Source organism: Salvelinus sp. IW2-2015, linkage group LG15 (assembly GCF_002910315.2).
Source record: "Salvelinus sp. IW2-2015 linkage group LG15, ASM291031v2, whole genome shotgun sequence".
Lineage (NCBI taxonomy): Eukaryota > Metazoa > Chordata > Actinopteri > Salmoniformes > Salmonidae > Salvelinus > Salvelinus sp. IW2-2015.
Genome location: NC_036855.1, coordinates 25,031,694 through 25,052,057, shown reverse-complemented (window position 1 = coordinate 25,052,057; position 20,364 = coordinate 25,031,694). Strand labels below are relative to the sequence as shown.

Below are 20,364 nucleotides of genomic sequence, written 5' to 3'. Positions count from 1 at the left end.
TTGATTAGATTTTTTATCCCAGCTATGCCCTTTGCGCCCTCCACACAACCTTTCTCCACCACCCACCCCCCCTCTCTCTCCACCATGTTCTCCCTCAGCCTCGGTCCCTGACAGCACAGGACATCAGAAGGCTATGGGGACTGGAGGGGGCCGATGTTAAATGCTGCCCCCTCTCCCTGTGCACCCAGCTGCCTAGCTGGGTGCTCAAAGGAGAGAGGCCCCTGTCATTGTTGCCTGACCCCAGCAGGAGAGCCACAGGCCACTGGCAGAGCATGACTCATTCACTCAGCAGCCGCCTTTCAAACAAATGTCACCCTGCTTTCAAACAATTACCAATACAAACACTCTCCCTCTCTCTCGTACTCTCTATCCCATTCTATAGTCACTCTGTCTTTCTTCCCCATGCCAATACAAATACTCTCTCACACCCAGTTCTCTCTCTGGTTCATCTAAACACACACACACACTCTCTCTAATGCAGTATATTACTTCATTGTCAGTCCTAAAACCAATGTCACACAGACAGACTTCGTATATTTATTAACTTTACATTGAGTTGACCTAAATCAAGTTGTGTTGATGCTGARTAAAGTGTGAATGTTCCCTCTTATTATTTCCTTAACCAGAACTGCACTGACTGGTAGTATGTCAGTTAGAGAAGATTCCTTGTGACACTAATGGAACACTCCGCTCATAAAAGCCTTGTTCCTATCTGCCGTGTCTAATCATTTCATTACCTGTACAGACTTAATGAAACCTCCAAGGCTGTATCCAGGTAAACCTTCGGTCTCAGGGAAATGGTAACAAAAGCTCTAATAAGGCCAGATGGTCAGCCTCCAGGTTCCTTTTAAACCCTCGCCAGAGTGCAGGAAGCACGTACGCACACACCCCTTCCAGAAAAGGCCCAACTTTCCTTTTCTTAATTATGTATGGAAAGTTTCCAATGGAAAAACATTTGGACAGTTAAATAGGTCATTGTTAAGACATGAGGGGGAAAAAACACTGAAATAAGCAAGAAAATAGGAAATTGTTTATAAGATTAGGCGAGTCATGTTTTTATTATTCATTTCATGATATGTATGTTCTAGTTCAGGAAGACTCAAGGACAGAAATCAGAACATGTTATCTGTCCGTCTTTGTCTGGAACTAGCACAGAGTTCACAGATCTTTTTTTCTGTTTGTTTTAAAAGCACTTGAACCTCAGTGCCGGGTGTCACAACGGGTAAGTCGATAGACCCGTTTTAAAGTGTTCTAGTACGGTTCCTACTCCAAGCCTGCTGTGGTTTGCTCTCAGACACATTTAAATCCTGTAGGATTATCTCTCGGTGTCTCTCATTTCTAAGACGTGTTTAAGGAACACGTACTGCATAATTCCCACGTATGAGTCATGAAGTGGTTACATAAAGTAAGTGAACACAGGTATGAGGGGTGAGTTACACTCCAAGAAAGAGGTCTACAGAAAACCAATAGGGAACTGGTAAAGAAACTGGCTAAMACAWMRCMCAGTTGCYCTGGTAAAGAAACTGGCTAACACATCACCCAGTTGCTCTGGTAAAGAAACTGGCTAACACATCACCCAGTTGCTCTGGTAAAGAAACTGGCTAACACATCACCCAGTTGCTCTGGTAAAGAAACTGGCTAACACATCACCCAGTTGCTCTGGTAAAGAAACTGGCTAACACATCACCCAGTTGCTCTTAGGCCTGTGTATTAACATTGCAATTAACACAGGAAAAAAAATGACCAGTTCAGAAACAGTCCTACTTTATAATGCCTGCTCCAACAGACTACAAGGACATATTAGAAAGGTCATTCAGCCCCAATGTACACACAAACACTTCTAAAGAGCGTGAACTGTAGCCTATCAAATATTTGCCTGCCACCAATAGAACAACAAGGAGTGGACTGCTGTGCTAATGATGTAAGACCGTTCTAGTGTGGGGTGTTGCACGGCAACCAGCAGCTCAACAGTACAGTCAATCATCTTCATCTGAGGGAGGCATGCAGTTTGACAATGGACACTTATCCAGGCAGGAGACTGGCCACTAATGGAGCATAAAGCCTTGTATGCCCATTCTGTTCACCAACCCTCCTGTCTGTCTGCCTCTACTGCTGACGGCCACTGGCATTACATCACTGTCTGCGTCCCACTGCTGCAGATGAAGCCCAATAAGACGTGGCTAATGCGGAAAGATGAACAGGAGAGAAGAAAAGGCAACGTAGCCTACTATAGACTAGAAGGAAGGAGTGCGCCTTGCTGTGGCTGCTGGTGGTATGATAAATATACCAGGAGTGGTCGGAGGCAGTTGGAACCAGACTGAGACAGTTGGAACCGGTCTGAGAATTCACACAGAGGGGCCTTGTTCAAGCACAACAGAGGGATTTAATGTTGGGCGACAGATAAAGGAAGACATCCTAAACGTTAAAGCCTACAGAAAAGAGAGAACAACCCCACTTTAATAGATTATTTAATCTATAAAATTAAACATTTATCCTTTAAAACCATACAAAAATACTTGCATCATGGCTGCATCATGATCACACAGACATGCAAATGCATTAACATAGTAAATAAAATACACAATGGCATCAACAGAGATGTTCTAAGAGGCTCTTTGGATCAGTATACACTCTCAGTTCAGGCATAGTGGGTGTAAGGAGATGCTCTCTATAGCTGGTCAATACTTAGCAGGCCTCATCAGCAGCAGTACGTAATCTGATCATTGCATTCATCTGGCTGTAGTCAGTTCTTTTACATAACTAATCAGAGAACCTGCCTGCCAAATGCTACTGTACTGTAGTGCAGAAGCTACAGAGAGAGTACATTCAAAGCTCACGTTGTTTGCAGCTGCAGTAGGCATTCATGCAGCATCCATGGATTCATTAATTCTGGACTTGGATCGTCAAAGAGGAGAACTAAGGCAATCTGTTGTCACAGTGTGGACCAGACTACTGTATCATCAAGGCAGGTCTCCAGTCAGAGCTGCAGTAAAGGCAGCGGGCATCTGGACACCGTTCTGGCGGAGCACACAGTGAACTTCCTGGATGTTCTTACGTAAACTCTCGGGATCGCAGAGGGGTCGGAGGTCATCAGATATTTCTAGGAGCCGCAGGAGGAATGCTGCCCTGGCCCACAGACCACACAGGGTGCCATGGAAACTAGAATCCATGAGAAGAGCCAACCAGGCCGGGTCCAGGGTGTCACCTAGAACGGAAGAACAGTTAAAGGGATTCTTCGGGATTTTGGCAAAGACGTCCTTTATCTATTTCCCCAGAGTCAGATGAACTTGTGGATAGCATTTCTATGTGTCTCATGCTAGTACATACCCATAGACTTCCAGTCATTGTGCTAATGCAAGTTAGCCTTGGCTTGCGAAATTACCTCTAACTTCCTTCATACGGAGATATAAAAATGGTATCCACAAGTTCATCTGACTCTGGGGAAGTAGATAAAGGGCCTCATTGTCAAAAGCCCGAAGTATCACTTTAAGCTCACGTAATCCTGTCAGCCATGACATTTTCAGTACGTTTACATGCACACTAATAATTTGATATTAAACTGATTATGGCAGTAGGCAGAGTATGGCAATAGTCAAGTAAACACTTGACTCTGTTTATCTTAAATCGGAGTGAGGTCAAAATCAAAGTAAGCATACGCTGCTTAAAACGTGGTTTTCTGAGCCATCTTTCAGGTTATTGGGACATGTAAACAGCTTAAAATCAGCGTTCCAGCTGTGTATTCGATCTGCACATGTACCAGCAGCGGTAGCGCAAGCCTCCCTCTTATGTGCGAGTATCTTAGAAATAGTTCACATACAAACTTTATATGCCTGAACTCAGAATCAAATATGCTTCGCAAAAATAACGTGGTCGCAGTGGTAGAACGTTTATTTTGATTGCCGATTTTCAGCATTTATTTAAGTCCCATCCGGTAGCCTGATTTCAGATGTGTCCATGTAAACAGGATTATTAGGGAAATTGTTCTTCTTGCAAAGCATGTAAACATTTTAAAGAAACTATTATATTAATGACTATCCACAATAATGGTGTTATTTGCATGTAACCATCCTCATTCTGTAGCTTTCCGACACAATCAGTAAGTATGTGGTCCTTGGTCTGTGTGTTACCTGGCTGGAGGTCTTTACAGACCCTGAGGTTCTCCAGCAGGTCTGTAACATTCTCCCTGGCCCATACACCCAGGCGTTCTCCCACCACTGAGGATGCAGGGTACTTTTCAGCGAGCTGAAGCAGGTATGGAAGTAGACATGCTGACATCACAGACGGTTCTGCAAATACGTTGGCCTCATCCTGCTCATAAAGACTGGCACACCTGTGGAACAGAGAGGGATTGATGAACAACATAAACAAAACAAAATACATACTCGGCCTACATGTCATGAATTTGTTGACTGTCTGTGTGTGTGGTGACTCACCCAGTGTCCTTGGCCTCCCTCAGGACTGAGCTCAGGTCAGACTGGGGCATGTGACACAGCAASACCTCCAGGGCATCAGGACTATCCCAGCATTCCTCCAGCAGCAGCTCCAGCAGGAAGGGCAGAGCCTGGTTGACCTGCATCAGGTACATGCTCCTCTCCCCTCCTCCTCTCCTGGCTTGGCAGAGTGTGGAGGCAAAACCAGCCGCTTTTATCCTCACCTGCTGGCTCTCATCCTGCAGCAGGTAAAGCCCTGTGTTGATCAACCTGCATAGGAAGAAAGACAGAGAGGACATTATGCAGCAGACTGTGACAAAGTCAGTATGCATACTGTAATTGACTTTTTAACCTACGACCCTGCTCTAGATCTCTACCTGGTGCTGAAGACAGGGAGAGGAGTGTGGTCCCTCAGGGCCATGCTCAGTAAGGGGGCCCCAGCCAGACACAGGGCCCCGGCACAGGATCTCCTGAGAGCCTCAGGGGCCTCTGGCACCCGGTGGACCTCCAACAGACTGCACCACCGAGGGAACAGAGATGTCTGAAGACTGAGACAGAGGGAGAAGAAATGTGTGAATGTTCCGTATGTTTTTTGTGGATCTGACACCCTAATGACTTGTTGTTATAAAGTAAATTATAAATCATGTCAAAACAGAGAGGAGTGCAGTGTGCAGAATTCTGTATGCTGACCTTTGGGAGAGCAGCAGGCTGGCAGCACACAGGGCCTGGGATAGGAACTCTGGCCCCCCTCTGTGGCCCTCCAGGGCCCCCAGCAACAGCTCCACACACTCCAGCAGGACTGGACCCTCCAGGGGGGGAGAAGGGGAAGGCTCCTGGGACAGAGTATGGTCAGCCCCAGGAGTCATCACTGCCACTAGGGTTGTCAGATATGTCCTGCTATACTCCACACTCTGATCCAACAGCGCCTCCTTCAGGTTGGCCTGAGTACAGAGAGCAATGTTAAACACCATTCCCCTAAAACAGCATGATCAGGTCACCATTGTCAAATCAGGAATGTGGCGTCATTAAAGGGTAGCTAACAGGTGGGAAGACTTTGCTGTCCAGAAACTGAAGGAGGTATAAAACAGGGGCACTGACACAGGCATATTGATTGGGCCTATGGAGTTTTATTAAAAGGCAAAATAATGTTTTCTTTAGAATTTACAATAATATATGCCATTTAGCAGATGCTTTTATCCAATGCGAATTAGTCATGGGTGCATACATTTTATGTATGGGTGGTCCCGGGAATCGAACCCACTACCCTGGCGTTACAACTTACAAGTGCCATGCTCTACCCAGTGGTACTTGAAAGTACTAAAGCAAAAATACTTTCAAGTACTACTTAAGTCATTTTTTGGGATATATGTACTTGTCAAAAATATAAACAGTAGAGTCAACTTTTACGCTTACTTCACTTTTAAAGAGAATAGTGTACTTTTTACGCCCTACATTTTCCGTGACTCCCACTTGTACGGCATAACACAGCAGAGAAAAAGGATGGATATCCTTGACTGTATTGGTCTAGTTCAGATTTACCTGACCCTGTTTAGTGAGTATATAATAGCTGTGAGCTGATACACAACCATTCATTTTTACGAGGGAGAAAAACTATTCTCAGCTTGATTTCAGCCCTATGCAGCATTGTGTTTAAAGTCAAACATATCTTTAGTGCCTTGAATTCCTCATGGTGTATATTGAAAACTAGTCGTTGAAAACTGTTGGTAAGGTTTTGGACAGGGTGACTTTCCCAGCATTCTCTAGTCTAGACAGGGTGTTGATGTCTCACCTGCAGTGCCGTCTGCAGCACCTGTTGCATACTCGTCCCACTCCATCGCCGCCTCTCAGCCGCCCAACTGACCAACGACAGCCTCAGGTCAGAGCTCTCTGTGGAGAAACTCCCCCACACCTGGCAAGCCCACTGGGGCTCTGCACACAGGAAGTGGATAGCGTTCTGATGGAAGGAGGCGGACCCAACCTGTAAAATGGAATGTCATAGAACTTTCAGTATTGTGGGACGGCTAACACAACCTCACTGATATATCAGTTGGCACATACCCAGATGATGAAAAGGATAACAAATCATGACAGTATCTCTGGATAAGAACGTGTGTGTGTGTGTGTGTGTGTGTGTGTGTGTGTGTGTGTGTGTGTGTGTGAGACAGGGTCTGTTGGGCACCTGGAGCCTTTGGTGTGGTGAGTGGAGCTCTGACAGGAGCACATCCCTCATCTGACGGAGGAACCCCTGAGAGCAGAACCCCCTCAGCAGGCCTGCCACACCCAGGTAGGCCCCACGCACCAGGGGGCAGTGCTGAGCCCCTGTCACCAACCACAGTCTGGACTCTACACGGTCCACCACATCACACAGTGCGTCTGGGGGAGGACTGGGGAAATAACAACACAAATTACAAAACCTGACAGCGCCTTAATCACAGAATAAATAGAACATGAATTATAGAATCTTTCCCTGTTTGTTTTCCATTCTGTAAACCCTCACCGTTGTGTGCATAGACCCCTRTCCAGGATGGCTCTGATCTGCAGTAGCTGTCCATGCAGACGATTGTGACAGCTGGGGTCCTGGGGCTCTGGCAGCTCTCCTGTCAACCGGAGAAGGGTGCTCACGTATTGGCAGGGGGGCGTCATGGCGACCAAGGCTTTAGAGGTCATGATCCTCACACTGTAGATGGGACTGGCAGCCAGCTGGAGCAGGGGAATCAGGAAGTCTGACAGAGTCCTGCTGGGAACAAAGGTTACATGGACCAGTTTTCATACTGCAAGGAGATGCACAGAACACTGTAAATGATTGTGTGCCTACCTGGAGAATACAGGTGTGTTATCCTTAAACAGGCCCATGGACATCATCACCTGCTTCATTGAGTAGATGCAGCTATAAAGAGATTCTTTAGCTTGACAAAATTAAATAAATGACATGAAAACAGTAATCACCCAGTTTGGTCTTGGACCCCTCGCTGGAGTTTGGCCAGGAGGGTGAGGACAGGGTAGAGGGAGGGGTGCAGGCGGAGCCGGGCCTCCCCAGAGGGACCCTGCAAGTCCTCTGCCGCCCCCCTCAACTCTCCCAGGAGGAAGGGCTGCAGGGCAGGGTAGTGGGTGAAGAAGGCGGGGGGAGACATGCCATGCTGGGTGGAGCCCTCCTCACCTCCAGAGCGCTGACCCAGCAACCTTGAGCACAGAGAGCCTGTTCATGGGAAAGGGTTCAGTCAGAGGGAGTACAATAACAAATTAATAATTTAACATGCATGTCTGATAGCTACATGAAAGAAATTGGAGCAGACAGCGCAAGTGAAGCTAATGGATTCTCTCCCAGTCTATATGATCTAATGTTTGAGCTGGTCAGTTTCAGAGAATACAAATGACACTGAAACCTGAGCTCTGTCCTCAGTGTGCGCATTACAGTAGTGAGAGGGAGAGATTGTCTTTTTACTGTAGAGCTGCAGTGCAGCATTCCTCATGGCCCAGCAGGGGGAGCTGAGGAGGGTCAGTGACAGGATGGCCACAGCTGGGGCAAACTGCAGCACAGCCACCCCCAGCCCAGAGCCTCGTACCAGGGCCTGCAGGGTGTGGACCGCACACACCTGGGGGAGAGGGGAAAAGCTAACATTAGACAGCACGCTAACTGACCTGGACTTGAGTATCCTATTGGTATGTGTGTATCTCGACGGCTGTGCATCTCATCTGTGTACGTGGTAAGTAATGTACATGTGTATATTTCATGGGAAGTAGTGTACGTGTGTGTGTATATCTGGCAAACTTTTGGTGAATTCATGAATTGTACTACCTGTGGCAGGTCCAGTGTCTGGTCCCAGTCCTGGGGCAGAGGGGACCTGGCTGTGTCCAGCAGGGTGTGTATGCTGTGGGCCAGGAGGGGCCGGGCCTTACTGGCCTCCTCTGCTGACACCACACACAGGATGAGCATGGGAAGCCCTGCCGCCCGCCGGGTCACTGACGTACAGCGAGACTGCAGCACCTCTAGGCCCTGGAGAGAAAACCCCATATCAGTTAGCACACACACAGTTTAACCATACTAGCTAAATATGCATGCAACATAGCTTCATTGTTGCAGATAAAATTAGATATGAATTGGCAGAGAATGATAAGGTACATCCCTGGCCTGGACCTAAAACATACTCTACAGAAACCCCTTTACCCCATGAGAACCCTGTGTGCGGTGTGGATGAGCCCCCTCAAAAGGGCCTGGGTCAGAGGTTACCTGCTTCAGCATGTGTGCTGGGATATCCCTGAGCTCTGGGTCACTGCTGCTCAGGAGACAGGCACAGAACCTGGTAAAGCCCACACAGCAGCCCTCTACTGCCCCCTGGGGGATAGAAACATGTATGTCAGGACTGAAGATGAGACAAGAAAACCGGGGAGGCTTTGAGTTGTGAACCATAAATGGATGTTATGTCCTTTTTACCCAGTGGCGGCATTTGAGAAGAATGTTCTTGAACACTTTAGAGGCCCTCTTCAGGTCTTCTAAAGTTAGAAAGGGCTCTGTCTGTTTGGCCTGAGCAAGCATTCTCTCCACCAGAGAACCTAGAAAGATTCCTATTTCCTGAAAAGGAAAACAACAATAGTTATTGAAGGCCAGAATGTGTTTCTTAGTGGTGCTGAACATGGGTTAGAACGTGCAGCCGGGTGGTCAGTGGGAGTGTTGATCGGTAAGATGAAGAGTACCTTGAGGGAGACCCAGCAGCAGGTGAGGACCAGACTGTGTTCCTCAGACAGCAGCACACACTCATCCCCCTCCCCCTGGTCCTCTCCTGCCACCTGGCCTATCAGAGAGGTGATGGCATTCCCCATGTCACAGAAAGTTGGGGGTATATCTGGAAAAGACAAGGGCGGGGTGAGACAACCATTCCATATCAAGTTTACCCTTCTCCGATCTCTTGTGTGATGTCTCTATACGCCTTACTGGCGATACCTTTCTCATCACCGCAGGCATCCTGGTCTCCATACAGCACACCCAGTAGGAGCAGAGTGATCCTCTCCAGGAGAACCAGGATCTCTATGGTCACTCTGTGATCGACCACATCACACAGGGTGTTAGGTACCTCTAGTATACACCTCTCTAGGGCAGTCAAAATACCTGAAACAAATACATCACTCAAGTAAGGTTGCAGTGTCAAGTGCTTTGGAATTCAACATGTTTATATATAAGCTGTTAGATAGCTGCAAAATTAAATTTTGTGAAATAGCAATGATGCAACAGGTCTCACCGTGTATGGGTTTGGTCCTTGCAGCAAGCATCATATCATCCTTAGCGATCAGGTAATGCTGCTCGAGTTCCTTGAGTAGATACCTGACCAGAGTAGCGGCCTTCGAGTCCCCAGAACTGACGTAGTTGATACGGCTGTCCAGCCAGGGCACATGAGACTGACCTCCAGACCTTCAGAGAGGGGGTCATGCAACACTGAGGTCGAGGACAAGAACTCTGGCTACAGGTGGTGTAAAAATTAAGGTCTACTTACTTCTGGAGGAGGACCTTCATGATCAGAGCTCCCATCTGAGCCTCCGGCACACGGGGACTGCAGAGGAGCAGTTCTGCTCGGCCGAACAGCACAGGAGTAATGTCCTCCAGAAAACTAGGTGGGAAAAATCTCACCAGTAACCCTGCAGAGAGCTCCCGAATCTACATAGGAAGAAAATAGAGCAGAGAAAATACATTMTTTCACTTATCCTTCTGTCACTCACAAATGTATTAAAAATAAAAACTGGAATTTGTAACATAAGTATTAAGTCTACCTCATTGGTGGAATCCTCTAAACAGCCAATAAGGACCAGCTGTTTTGATCGAGAGAAGAAATCCCACCATCCTCTCAGCCTTGCCCAGTTGATCAAAGAGGCCATGTTAACTACAGAAAGGGAACAAAAACCTATTGGAATTTTGCTTCATACAGGCTTTAAAGCCCCAGAATGAAGTCAACCATCTCATGCCCCCTTTACTGACCTGGGGGTTGGCCCTTCTTCTTGTCTGGGCTCCAGGTGTCTGTGCAGGTCTCTAGTACAGCAGACAGCAGCAGCAGGACAGTCTTTTTCCTCTGGTAGCTGTGTCCTGGTGCCAGATAGGACAACGGCAGCTGGGACAGCCAGTCCACAAACCCTACAATGATCAGGATGAATATGATATTAATAAATTGCACCGCACAGCTAGATGGGACAAGGAAATAAAACCATTATTTAGTGCTTCAAACTTTCACAGCTCTCACCTACTCCCTGATCAAGTGCCATCTCTGTCTCCTTTGTGAGGCTGACACCACCGTCCCTTTTTCCCTTCTGTCCTCTGAGGTGGGCCAGGCAGCTGTCTCGGATCCGGACCAGAAACCTCTTCACCCCCGCCTGAAGGTGCTGGCGGAACGGTGACGACTCACTGTTGAGGTTCTGGGGGATGAAGGTCCTCATGGTAGACAGCTCCTCCGGCGTCGGGGCCTCTTTGGTCTTTGGGCTGCAGCATAGCAGGTTGAGGGCGGCCAGGCGGACTCTATCATCCACACATCCCAGGGCAAGACGGAGGGTCTCCAGGGCAGAGCCACTCTCCAGGGCCCAGGGGGAGCCTCCATAAGTGGCTCGGCGGGCACTCATCACACAGGCCCAGGCATGGAGGTGCCCTGGAGAGGCAGGGTCTAGAGGGGCCAGCAGGGGCTCCACAGCAGCAGGGAAGACACGCAGAGTCCAGGGCAGCAAGTGGCTGGAGCTGTTGTTCTGAAGAAGGGTCACGTCAGAGGTCAAGGCCTCCAGCAGAGTGGTCCGCCAACGCCTGGCCCACTGATTGGCCAGATCCAGCTCCAAGGGAGGAGCATCCTGGGCCAGTTCCTCACACAGCTCGCACCTCTGCTTCTGGATCAGACACTTGTAAAGCTCTGAGGCACATGGGGACAGATGATTGGTGGACATGCACTTCAGGAGATGGTTGGGAAGCTCTGAGTACTGCTCCAGCACCTGAGGGGTTAATGGAAAATTAATTTTAATCAATTTCCACAACTGAACATACACTTTAAAAGGTATAAAAAAGGTATACACTTTAAAAGGTGTAAGATGACTTTGAATACACTCACCATGTCAGTGCCAACATAAGGGAGCAGTGAACAGAGGGGGAAGTATTTGGCTTTGGCCTCCCAGGGCAGTTTAGTTATGCGGTGGAGTAAGGAAATGTGCAGGTTCTTCTGTGTGTCTCCAAAACGCTGGCAGTCCATCTCATAGATCTCCAGCAGCAGGCAGAACGCACTGCGCACAACCTCTGACACACCCTCGACCTGGGCATGTGTAAGGAGAAATGGGATGTTATTGTTACTACTATACTAGAGTAGCTGCTGCTTTAAAAAAATAAATATATATATATATATATATAAAAAACACCATTTATATTAGTAATGAGATGATTGAAAACTCACTGGACTCTCAGCATTGTCCCAGATGACCTGGATGAGTTGTTGTCTCAGACTAGAGTCATCAGGCAGCAGGGGAGCGCTGGTCACCTCCCAGATCTCAGCTAGACACTCCTTAACACTCTTCAGCCACAGTGTTAACACTGCCATCAGACATAGGCTTTAATAAACTTTGATTTGATACTCAGGTATTTCTTACTTTCATTAGGTTTGCACTTACAGAAACACACATACACACTGGTTTGGTTTTACAGTACCTTCAAAGACATAGTAGTGACAGTCAAGCTTCTCCTCACACAAAGCAGAAACCAAAGGAAACAAACCACCCAGGAGTAGACAAGCCTGAAGCAATAGGGAGAAAACCTTGAATCAGAAACCACATTTTCTAAATTGGCAGAGAATTCCATAAGAACGAATGAGCATGAGCAGTCTGTGACATACCCCTGTGGTGTCCACCTGACTGACTAGGATGCCCCTTCTACAGCAGGTCAGCAGACCCCTGCTCACGGCCAGTCTGTCCACTCCGTCCTGCGAGCGGGGGCTGCACTGCACCTGGAGACCACCCACACACAGCTGCCAGGGCTCTGAGCAACACACATCAACCAGTGGCATTAAAAAAAAAACACAGTCCTCATCACAGTCCTTATTTGCATAGGGTTATGGTTCAAATCCTTCATATGTGTTGTGATGATTTGGAATGTAAACGATATAGAATGTAAACCATAAAAGTCAACATACAATGTCAACAATATGAAAGTCCTGAATGTGTACCTGAGTGAGTGACTTGTAGCAGACTCCAGGCAGCTGCTCCTCCCTCCCCTCCCTCTAGTACGGTGTTAATCAGCATGGCCACTGTGGTGCCAGCCAGGAGACGGGTGTCCCTGTTGGAGCACTGCCCGCACACAGAGGAAACAAGTAATATAATAATAATTAAAAAATGCTATTTAGTACACACTTTTATCTAAAGCGACTTACAGTCATGCATGCATACATTATACATATGGGTGATACTGGTAATGGAACCCACTACCCTGGTGTTACAAGCGCCATGCTCTACCAAATGAGCTACAAAGGACCATGTAGTAAAATAAGAGCTGGACCATGGAGCGACATCAGGGAGAACAGACTGGCAAACCTGAATCATATTTATTTAAAAATATTTTGGGATTAAACCTGAATCGATGTCAAACACAGACCTGTCCCAGGATGATGTCCATTAGAGACTGTAGGATGCTCTGCACTGCCAAACTCCCCTGTTCCTTCTCCCACACCAGAGGGGCCACCTCACCTGGCAACAGCTGAAAAACCTGCAAACACACCTGAAGGGACAGGTCCCAGATCAGTTAAGACACCTACTAACACAGCCAACTCACAGGTCAGTTCAATGACAAGACGTCTTCTGAACAGTGCTTCAAATGAAAAAAGACAAGTACAATTTTGTTGACAAGAGCCAGGAAGTTAAAGGTTGATAAAGTGCATGTACAGTATTTACCTTGACAGCTTGGTAACACAGTGGTCCATTTCTCAAACCCTCCTGCTCCAGTATTATAGGGAATAACTCAGCCACTTTATCTATCAAGGAAGGGCAGGCCTCTCGCCACAGCTCACGACCAATAGAGCTGTCCTCCAGGAACATGCAAGCTGCAAACACAAACCACACACAGGAGATAACTTGGCACCTAAAATGAGGCCAAAAAGATAACAGTTAATATTGACAATGCCACTCACACTAAAACAAAGAACAATTCAAGATGATTCTAATCCACAAATTACCTCTCTGGAGGTCCCCAATGGATAATGCCTGAAAAGGAAAGATGCTGAAACATTATCACATTGCTAAAGAATACTTCTAACCATGGATTATTTTTAGAACAATACACATACCTGATCCTTTCCCACAATAGTGCACAAACAGTGTTGGATTTCTCGAAAAACCAGCAAACGATTGACTTCTGCCAGATGTTGCAACATCTGTAATGGCATGATCAAATACATATTCAGAATAGCACTTTAGTTATTCAGCATTGAAAACATCACTTCTAAAGGTCAGAGCTTGTTCTGGACCTGGTCTAATTTGCGACTGGCGATGTTAAACATCTGCATCTGCATGGCGACGAGTAGCCTGATGAGTGGCAAGAGGAGCCTCTCCTCTAAACACTGAAGCTGCTTCACTGGGATCTTCCTCAGCAGCTGGCCTGCCTCCTCCAGACTACGCTCTTTGCATCGCTTTATGTTGCTCCTGTTCAGAGACAGACAACATGCCATGAAGATGAGTGACACCGACGGTAAACAATGAATGTGTACTAATTGGTTGGAAATGGGAACAGTCGGAGTGGAGCTGGAACCAGCAACTCCGAGACACCGCAGACACTATCCCACTGCTGACACCAATGTAGTGATGGGCTTGAATCAACAACCCTGTGGTTATTGTGGTGTGAATGCATTACCACCTATGCCATGAAAGCCCAGATTTCTTGGCAGAGGCAGTAGTACATGCATTCCCATACAGGGTGGCTACACATGCATTGTCATACAAACATCAGGGGTGTATTCATTATGGAAACAGTTTAACGTTTAAGCACCAAACAGAAGCATCAGAGCATAACGAGAGTTTCTATTGGACAAATGCAGATAGGTCCCTCCTGTTTCATTCTGTTTAAGAAACATTTTGCAACAGAATCGGTGTAATGAATAAAACACATTAGGCACTTGTCAACCAGATTTACCTTGAGCACTCATCAAGTTTGTTAATGAAAAGCTTTAACGTAGTGCTGACATCTGTGGGTATTTTATCCTCAGTGACCACACAGTCTAGTACAGCTTTCATCTGATCTTCGACCGATTGAACAGGCACCATTGTTTGTTAATTCCGAAAGTTTGTCTTAAAATTATCCCTGGAAAGAAAGAGAACATRCTTCCTCGTGTTTTTCTTGTCAAACTAACTCTACTGTTGGGAGTTGAGTCGTTACAGAACAGTGCATTATGAATTGCCGCCATCTAGTGTATAGGGGTATGCGTTCGGTTAGCAAATCATCTTTGTAACATTACATTACGCTTTTGTGTTCATGTTTTGTTGTCAATTCATTAGGATGCATGCAGAGAGTCCATGTAATAGTGCATGTTGCAAATTTGCTTCTAGAATTTTGCTATAACAGGTACATTATTTTTTTGTCTGTTCCGTAGTACACAACAGCCCCACGAAGGTCGCTGTTGGCTATCTCAGTAGAAGCTCGCCCATTTCTGGAGCATGGACGCAAGTAATCCCCTAAACTGTGATTGGTTAATATGTCATTGCCATTGACATCTCTCTACAACACTTTGCAAAAATGATAACTCCCTGGTGAGGTGGAACTATTGCGTTCTCTACAGGTTGTAGGGAAGGTTCACAGATAGAACAATTCGTTTTTTWATTATATATATATATATTATATATCTTTTTTAGGTTTAGTTATACAAATCTTTGGAAGGCTCGCAGTTCGATTCCGGGTTGGACTACGGTTTCTTCCGGTTTAAGAAAAAGATGTCGGAAGCCGGTGCTGAGTTCGAAGCAAAGTTAGTGAAGACGAATGTTYTGAATGGACAACAGCAGTAGCGAAAACTATAACAAAATGAAATTGTCTAAAATTGGAGTGGATGATACGTGTATGAATGATAATGAATCGCATCTTGTTGGGATGCATATGTGGGAAACCCGTTTGATGTGTCAAATGGTGAAGTATGCGCTGGGAAAAGTCTGTCAGATTGGTCTTACTATGATTAATCGTATTTCTGAAGAACATAGGAAGATTGCAGTGAGCCTCAAAAGAATCCGAACAACAGAAGTTATGAACTTCGGAGTAGAACACTCTCAAAGGAGTCGTTGAATACCTGAAGAAGATTCCTGGTGTGGTTGGTGCCCGGCGTCTAACCCGCTGGGTGAATGGAGAAAAAGAGGAGTCTGTCGGTCCAGTTGTTTTCTGATAAATAGCAAATACCTACGCATGTGAAGCTTGGTTATGTAAGATACGCTGTAAGAACTGTCATCCCCAAACCATTGCAGTGTAAGCAGTGGCGGTTTTAGCTTGTATGGCTCCCTGGGCGAACCCGCCGCCCCCCTCAAAAAGCACCATTCTGCACTGAACTCATTTTTATTCAGACATTTGGAACAACACAAATATAACATTTTAAAACGATATAAATCTAAAAATATATACAAAAAGACTCATGAATATCAAAGTAACAAAGAAACAAATTGTAGTATATAAATACAAATAAAAAATATAATTATTACACTATTACCCTATTGCTAACAAAAAAACAAATAAAACTAGATTGCACAAATCCTATACCACACAAATACACAACACACTTTTAAAGAAGAGAACCGGATTATTGCACTTCAAACAAGAAACACACTAACTAAATTGCACAAATAAGCCATACTTAAATGCATTAGTACTGTACAAAGGTAGAGGTGCGAGGAGGAGGAGGAGTCCCCCCCCCCCCATCTCATCTCGTACTTCTGAGTGGGAGACCTTCCCACCTCCCCTAGCTCACTGACAGATCCAGGGCGCCCACTCCGACAAGGTTATTGACACACAGTCCCACACGATGACAAGATCAAGATATCATGACGTGACGTGGAAATGAGTGATAGATCGCACAAATGTCACCTTTCCAAAAAAAAGAAATTTGGTGCGGGCGCTCCAGCCCCGGCAAGATGCCGCCCTGGGAGGCTGCCCATGTCGCTTATACCTACATCCGCATCATTAGAATTGTAAAGGATTTGGCCATGTTTCAAGTGTGTGCAGATGGACAGGGTTTTGAAGAACGACGTGTAGAAGACCGACGGTGTTGCAATTGTTGGTGATCATGTTCCTGGAGTGCCCTGTAAGTGGAAGGAGAGATTGAGGTAGCAAAGAGTAGAGACGTCAATCGAATCTCCTAGCGGAGGCGATTAAAATAATTGAGGAAACAAGTGATGCTAGTGAAGATATGGTAGTGGACGCACCACAGCCGGTAGTACTTTTTGTTGTTGCGGGGATCAGCTTAATATTGCGGAAAGATTGTTGCTTCCATCATTGTAATTGTCTGCATAATTCCAATCCCCCATATATTTTTTGAAAATATATATATATATATAATACACTGCTCAAAAAAATAAAGGGAACACTTAAAAACACACAATGTAACTCCAAGTCAATCACACTTCTGTGAAACAAACTGTCCACTTAGGAAGCAACACTGATTGACAATAAATTCACATGCTGTTGTGCAAATGGAATAGACAAAAGGTGGAAATTATGGCAATTAGCAAGACACCCCCAATAAAGGAGTGCGACGAGTGGTGACCACAGACCACTTCTCAGTTCCTATGCTTCCTGGCTGATGTTTTGGTCACTTTTGAATGCTGGCGGTGCTTTCACTCTATGTGTAGCATGAGACGGAGTCTACAACCCACACAAGTGGCTCAGGTAGTGCAGCTCATCCAGGATGGCACATCAATGCGAGCTGTGGCAAGAAGGTTTGCTGTGTCTGTCAGTGTAGTGTCCAGAGCATGGAGCGGCTACCAGGAGACAGGCCAGTACATCAGGAGACGTGGAGGAGGCCGTAGGAGGGCAACAACCCAGCAGCAGGACCGCTACCTCCGCCTTTGTGCAAGGAGGAGCACTCCCAGAGCCCTGCAAAATGACCTCCAGCAGGCCACAAATGTGCATGTGTCTGCTCAAACGGTCAGAAACAGACTCCATGAGGGTGTATGAGGGCCCGACGTCCACAGGTGGGGGTTGTGCTTACAGCCCAACACCGTGCAGGACGTTTGGCATTTGCCAGAGAACACCAAGATTGGCAAATTCGCCACTGGCGACCTGTGCTCTTCACAGATGAAAGCAGGTTCACACGCACATGTGACAGAGTCTGAGACGCCGTGGAGAACGTTCTGCTGCCTGCAACATCCTCCAGCATGACCGGTTTGGCGGTGGGTCAGTCATGGTGTGGGGGTGGCATTTCGTTGGGGGGCCGCACAGCCCTCCATGTGCTCGCCAGAGGTAGCCTGCTGCTCCATTAGGTACCGAGATGAGATGCTCAGACCCCTTGTGAGATCATATGCTGGTGCGGTTGGCCCTGGGTTCCTCCTAATGCAAGACAATGCTAGACCTCATGTGGCTGGAGGTGTGTCAGCAGTTCCTGCAAGAGGAAGGCATTGATGCTATGGACTGGCCCGCCCGTTCCCCAGACCTGAATCCAATTGAGCACATCTGGGACATCATGTCTCGCTCCATCCACCAACGCCACGTTGCACCAGAGACTGTCCAGGAGTTGGCGGATGCTTTAGTCCAGGTCTGGGAGGAGATCCCTCAGGAGACCATCCGCCACCTCTCAGGAGCATGCCCAGGCGTTGTAGGGAGGTCATACAGCACGTGGAGGCCACACACACTACTGAGCCTCATTTGACTTGTTCTAAGGACATTTCATCAAAGTTGGATCAGCCTGTAGTGTGGTTTTCCACTTTAATTTTGAGTGTGACTCCAAATCCAGACCTCCATGGGTGATAAATTTGATTTCCATTGATAATTTTTGTGTGATTTTATTGTCAGCACATTCAACTATGTAAAGAAAAAAGTATTTAATAAGAATATTTCATTCATTCAGATCTAGGATGTGTTATTTTTTTGAGCAGTGTACATACACGTACATACCCATACATATACATATGCATACACAAACATTCATACATATATACATACACATACTCATATAGATATACATACTTTTTTTAGAATATACCTTTATTATTCCACGTAACCCTACCACCCTTCCCCCAATTGAGTAAACTAATAAACAATAACACTTAGGCTTCTACCTTCAGTTTATACATATTTTACCCATTTTACAGACACAATCTATTTTACAATAGTTATATTTTGTTGTTTTTTGTCCTTCCTCTATTTCTGATGTCCATCCAGTTTGATTTCTATTTGTAACTGCTATTTCACAGAATTTCTTAACTTACAGTGAAGTCGAAGTTTACATACACTTAGGTTGAAGTCATTTAAACTCGTTTTTCAACCACTCAACAATTTTTTGTTAACACAACTATAGTTTTGGCAAGTCGGTTAGGACATCTACTTTGTGCATGACACAAGTCATTTTCCAACAATTGTTTACAGACAGATTATTTAACTTATAATTCACTTTATCACAATTCCAGTGGTCAGAAGTTTACATACAGTGGGAGAACAAGTTTTTGATACACTGCCCGATTTTGCAGGTTTTCCTACTTACAAAGCATGTAGAGGTCTGTAATTTTTATCATAGGTACACTTCAACTGTGAGAGACGGAGTCTGAAACAAAAATCCAGAAAATCACATTGTATGATTTTTAAGTAATTAATTTGCATTTTATTGCATGACATAAGTATTTGATCTCCTACCAACCAGTAAGAATTCCGGCTCTCACAGAACTGTTAGTTTTTCTTTAAGAAGCCCAGACAAGACAGACAAGTTCCTTACTTTTTTACCCTTCTACTTGCCTCTTCCATTTTTTGTGGTAATGCTGCAATTAGTTGGTTGCAATTTTGGGTAGAGCAGACATTCCCATATGTCTGTGTTAGCTGCATGTGTGAACAACTCCACCAGTCGTATTTATGATATAATTCACTAAAATTATACCTTTTTTAAACATTTCATCGAAAATACTTTTTAATCAATTAGTATATTTGAGTTTAACCACAATATTTGTTGTATTATTTGTTCTGTTTTTCAGATGGATTGAACTGAATTGCAACCAACTTTCTAAGGCTTGTTTAAAAAATAACAATATACCAGAGACTCTGGGTTCGAGCCCAGGCTCTATGCAGCAAGTATGGTTCTCAATCAGAGACAACGATTGACAGCTGCCTCTGATTGGGAACCATACCAGGCCAAACACATAGAAATACAACACACAGAATAAAACATAGAATGCCCACCCCAACTCACTCCCTGACCAAACCAAAATAGAGACATAAAAAAGGAACTAAGGTCAGGACGTGACAGGGTGAGACATTCCTACCAATTTACTAGAGAACCAGTTTGGATTTAAGTATAACTTTTGTATGACTGATGCCTTTAGTGAGAGGTCTAATGCTTTAATATTTAATCATTTCTGCCCTCTGAATTCATATTCGTTATATAGGCCCTTTTCATTTTGTCTGGCTTGCCATTCCAAGTAAAATAGAATATTTTTTGTTCATATAATTTGAAAAGCAGGTCACTAGGTTTAGGCAAAACCATAAGCAAATAGGTAAACTGTGATATGACTAAAGAGTTAATCAGGGTGATTTTTCCACAAATAGACAGGTATTTTCCTTTCCATGGTAGCAAGATCTTAACTTTCTATAAAAATKTATTGGAGTGAGATCATTTCTTTCTTTTGGGATTTGTATACCGAGTCAGACCATTTTATTGGTGAACTACACGGTAATGTAAAATTTGMATTTTTTTGTGATCCAATACATAATATTGTACACTTATCATAATTTGGTTTTAATCCAGAGGTTAGCAAAAGTATCTAG

At 45.4% G+C, this 20,364-nt stretch overlaps 1 protein-coding gene across 4 annotated transcripts; it reads right to left on the bottom strand.

Annotated features, from left to right (window-relative positions):
* Positions 1 to 1,017: 1,017 nt before the first annotated feature.
* Positions 1,018 to 15,888, bottom strand: si:ch211-225b11.4 (tRNA (32-2'-O)-methyltransferase regulator THADA). 4 transcript variants are annotated; one of them, XR_011481015.1, is made up of 32 exons: positions 14,557 to 14,778; positions 13,895 to 14,069; positions 13,715 to 13,801; positions 13,604 to 13,631; positions 13,323 to 13,471; positions 13,027 to 13,149; positions 12,602 to 12,722; positions 12,272 to 12,414; positions 12,088 to 12,172; positions 11,837 to 11,973; positions 11,501 to 11,698; positions 10,655 to 11,384; positions 10,396 to 10,548; positions 10,191 to 10,300; positions 9,917 to 10,077; positions 9,665 to 9,834; positions 9,370 to 9,534; positions 9,123 to 9,271; positions 8,863 to 9,000; positions 8,659 to 8,763; positions 8,227 to 8,424; positions 7,873 to 8,023; positions 7,377 to 7,626; positions 6,928 to 7,167; positions 6,610 to 6,814; positions 6,220 to 6,408; positions 5,121 to 5,371; positions 4,808 to 4,978; positions 4,434 to 4,700; positions 4,128 to 4,330; positions 3,328 to 3,437; positions 3,117 to 3,205 (listed from the first exon to the last, which is right to left on the bottom strand). XR_011481015.1 is itself a non-coding variant. In XM_070447048.1 (31 exons), exons 2-31 carry the CDS (start codon positions 13,937 to 13,939, stop codon positions 2,961 to 2,963), a joined length of 5,367 nt encoding a protein of 1,788 aa, XP_070303149.1. In that variant the 5' UTR covers positions 13,940 to 14,069; positions 15,698 to 15,888; the 3' UTR covers positions 1,018 to 2,960. The 4 variants fall into 4 exon arrangements, 3 of the variants coding, with proteins under 3 accessions (XP_070303149.1, XP_023857672.1, XP_023857673.1); XM_070447048.1 differs by lacking the exons at positions 3,328 to 3,437; positions 14,557 to 14,778 and adding an exon at positions 15,698 to 15,888 and having other exon boundaries at positions 1,018 to 3,205; XM_024001904.2 differs by lacking the exon at positions 3,328 to 3,437 and having other exon boundaries at positions 1,018 to 3,205.
* Between the last annotated feature and the right edge of the window lie 4,476 nt (positions 15,889 to 20,364).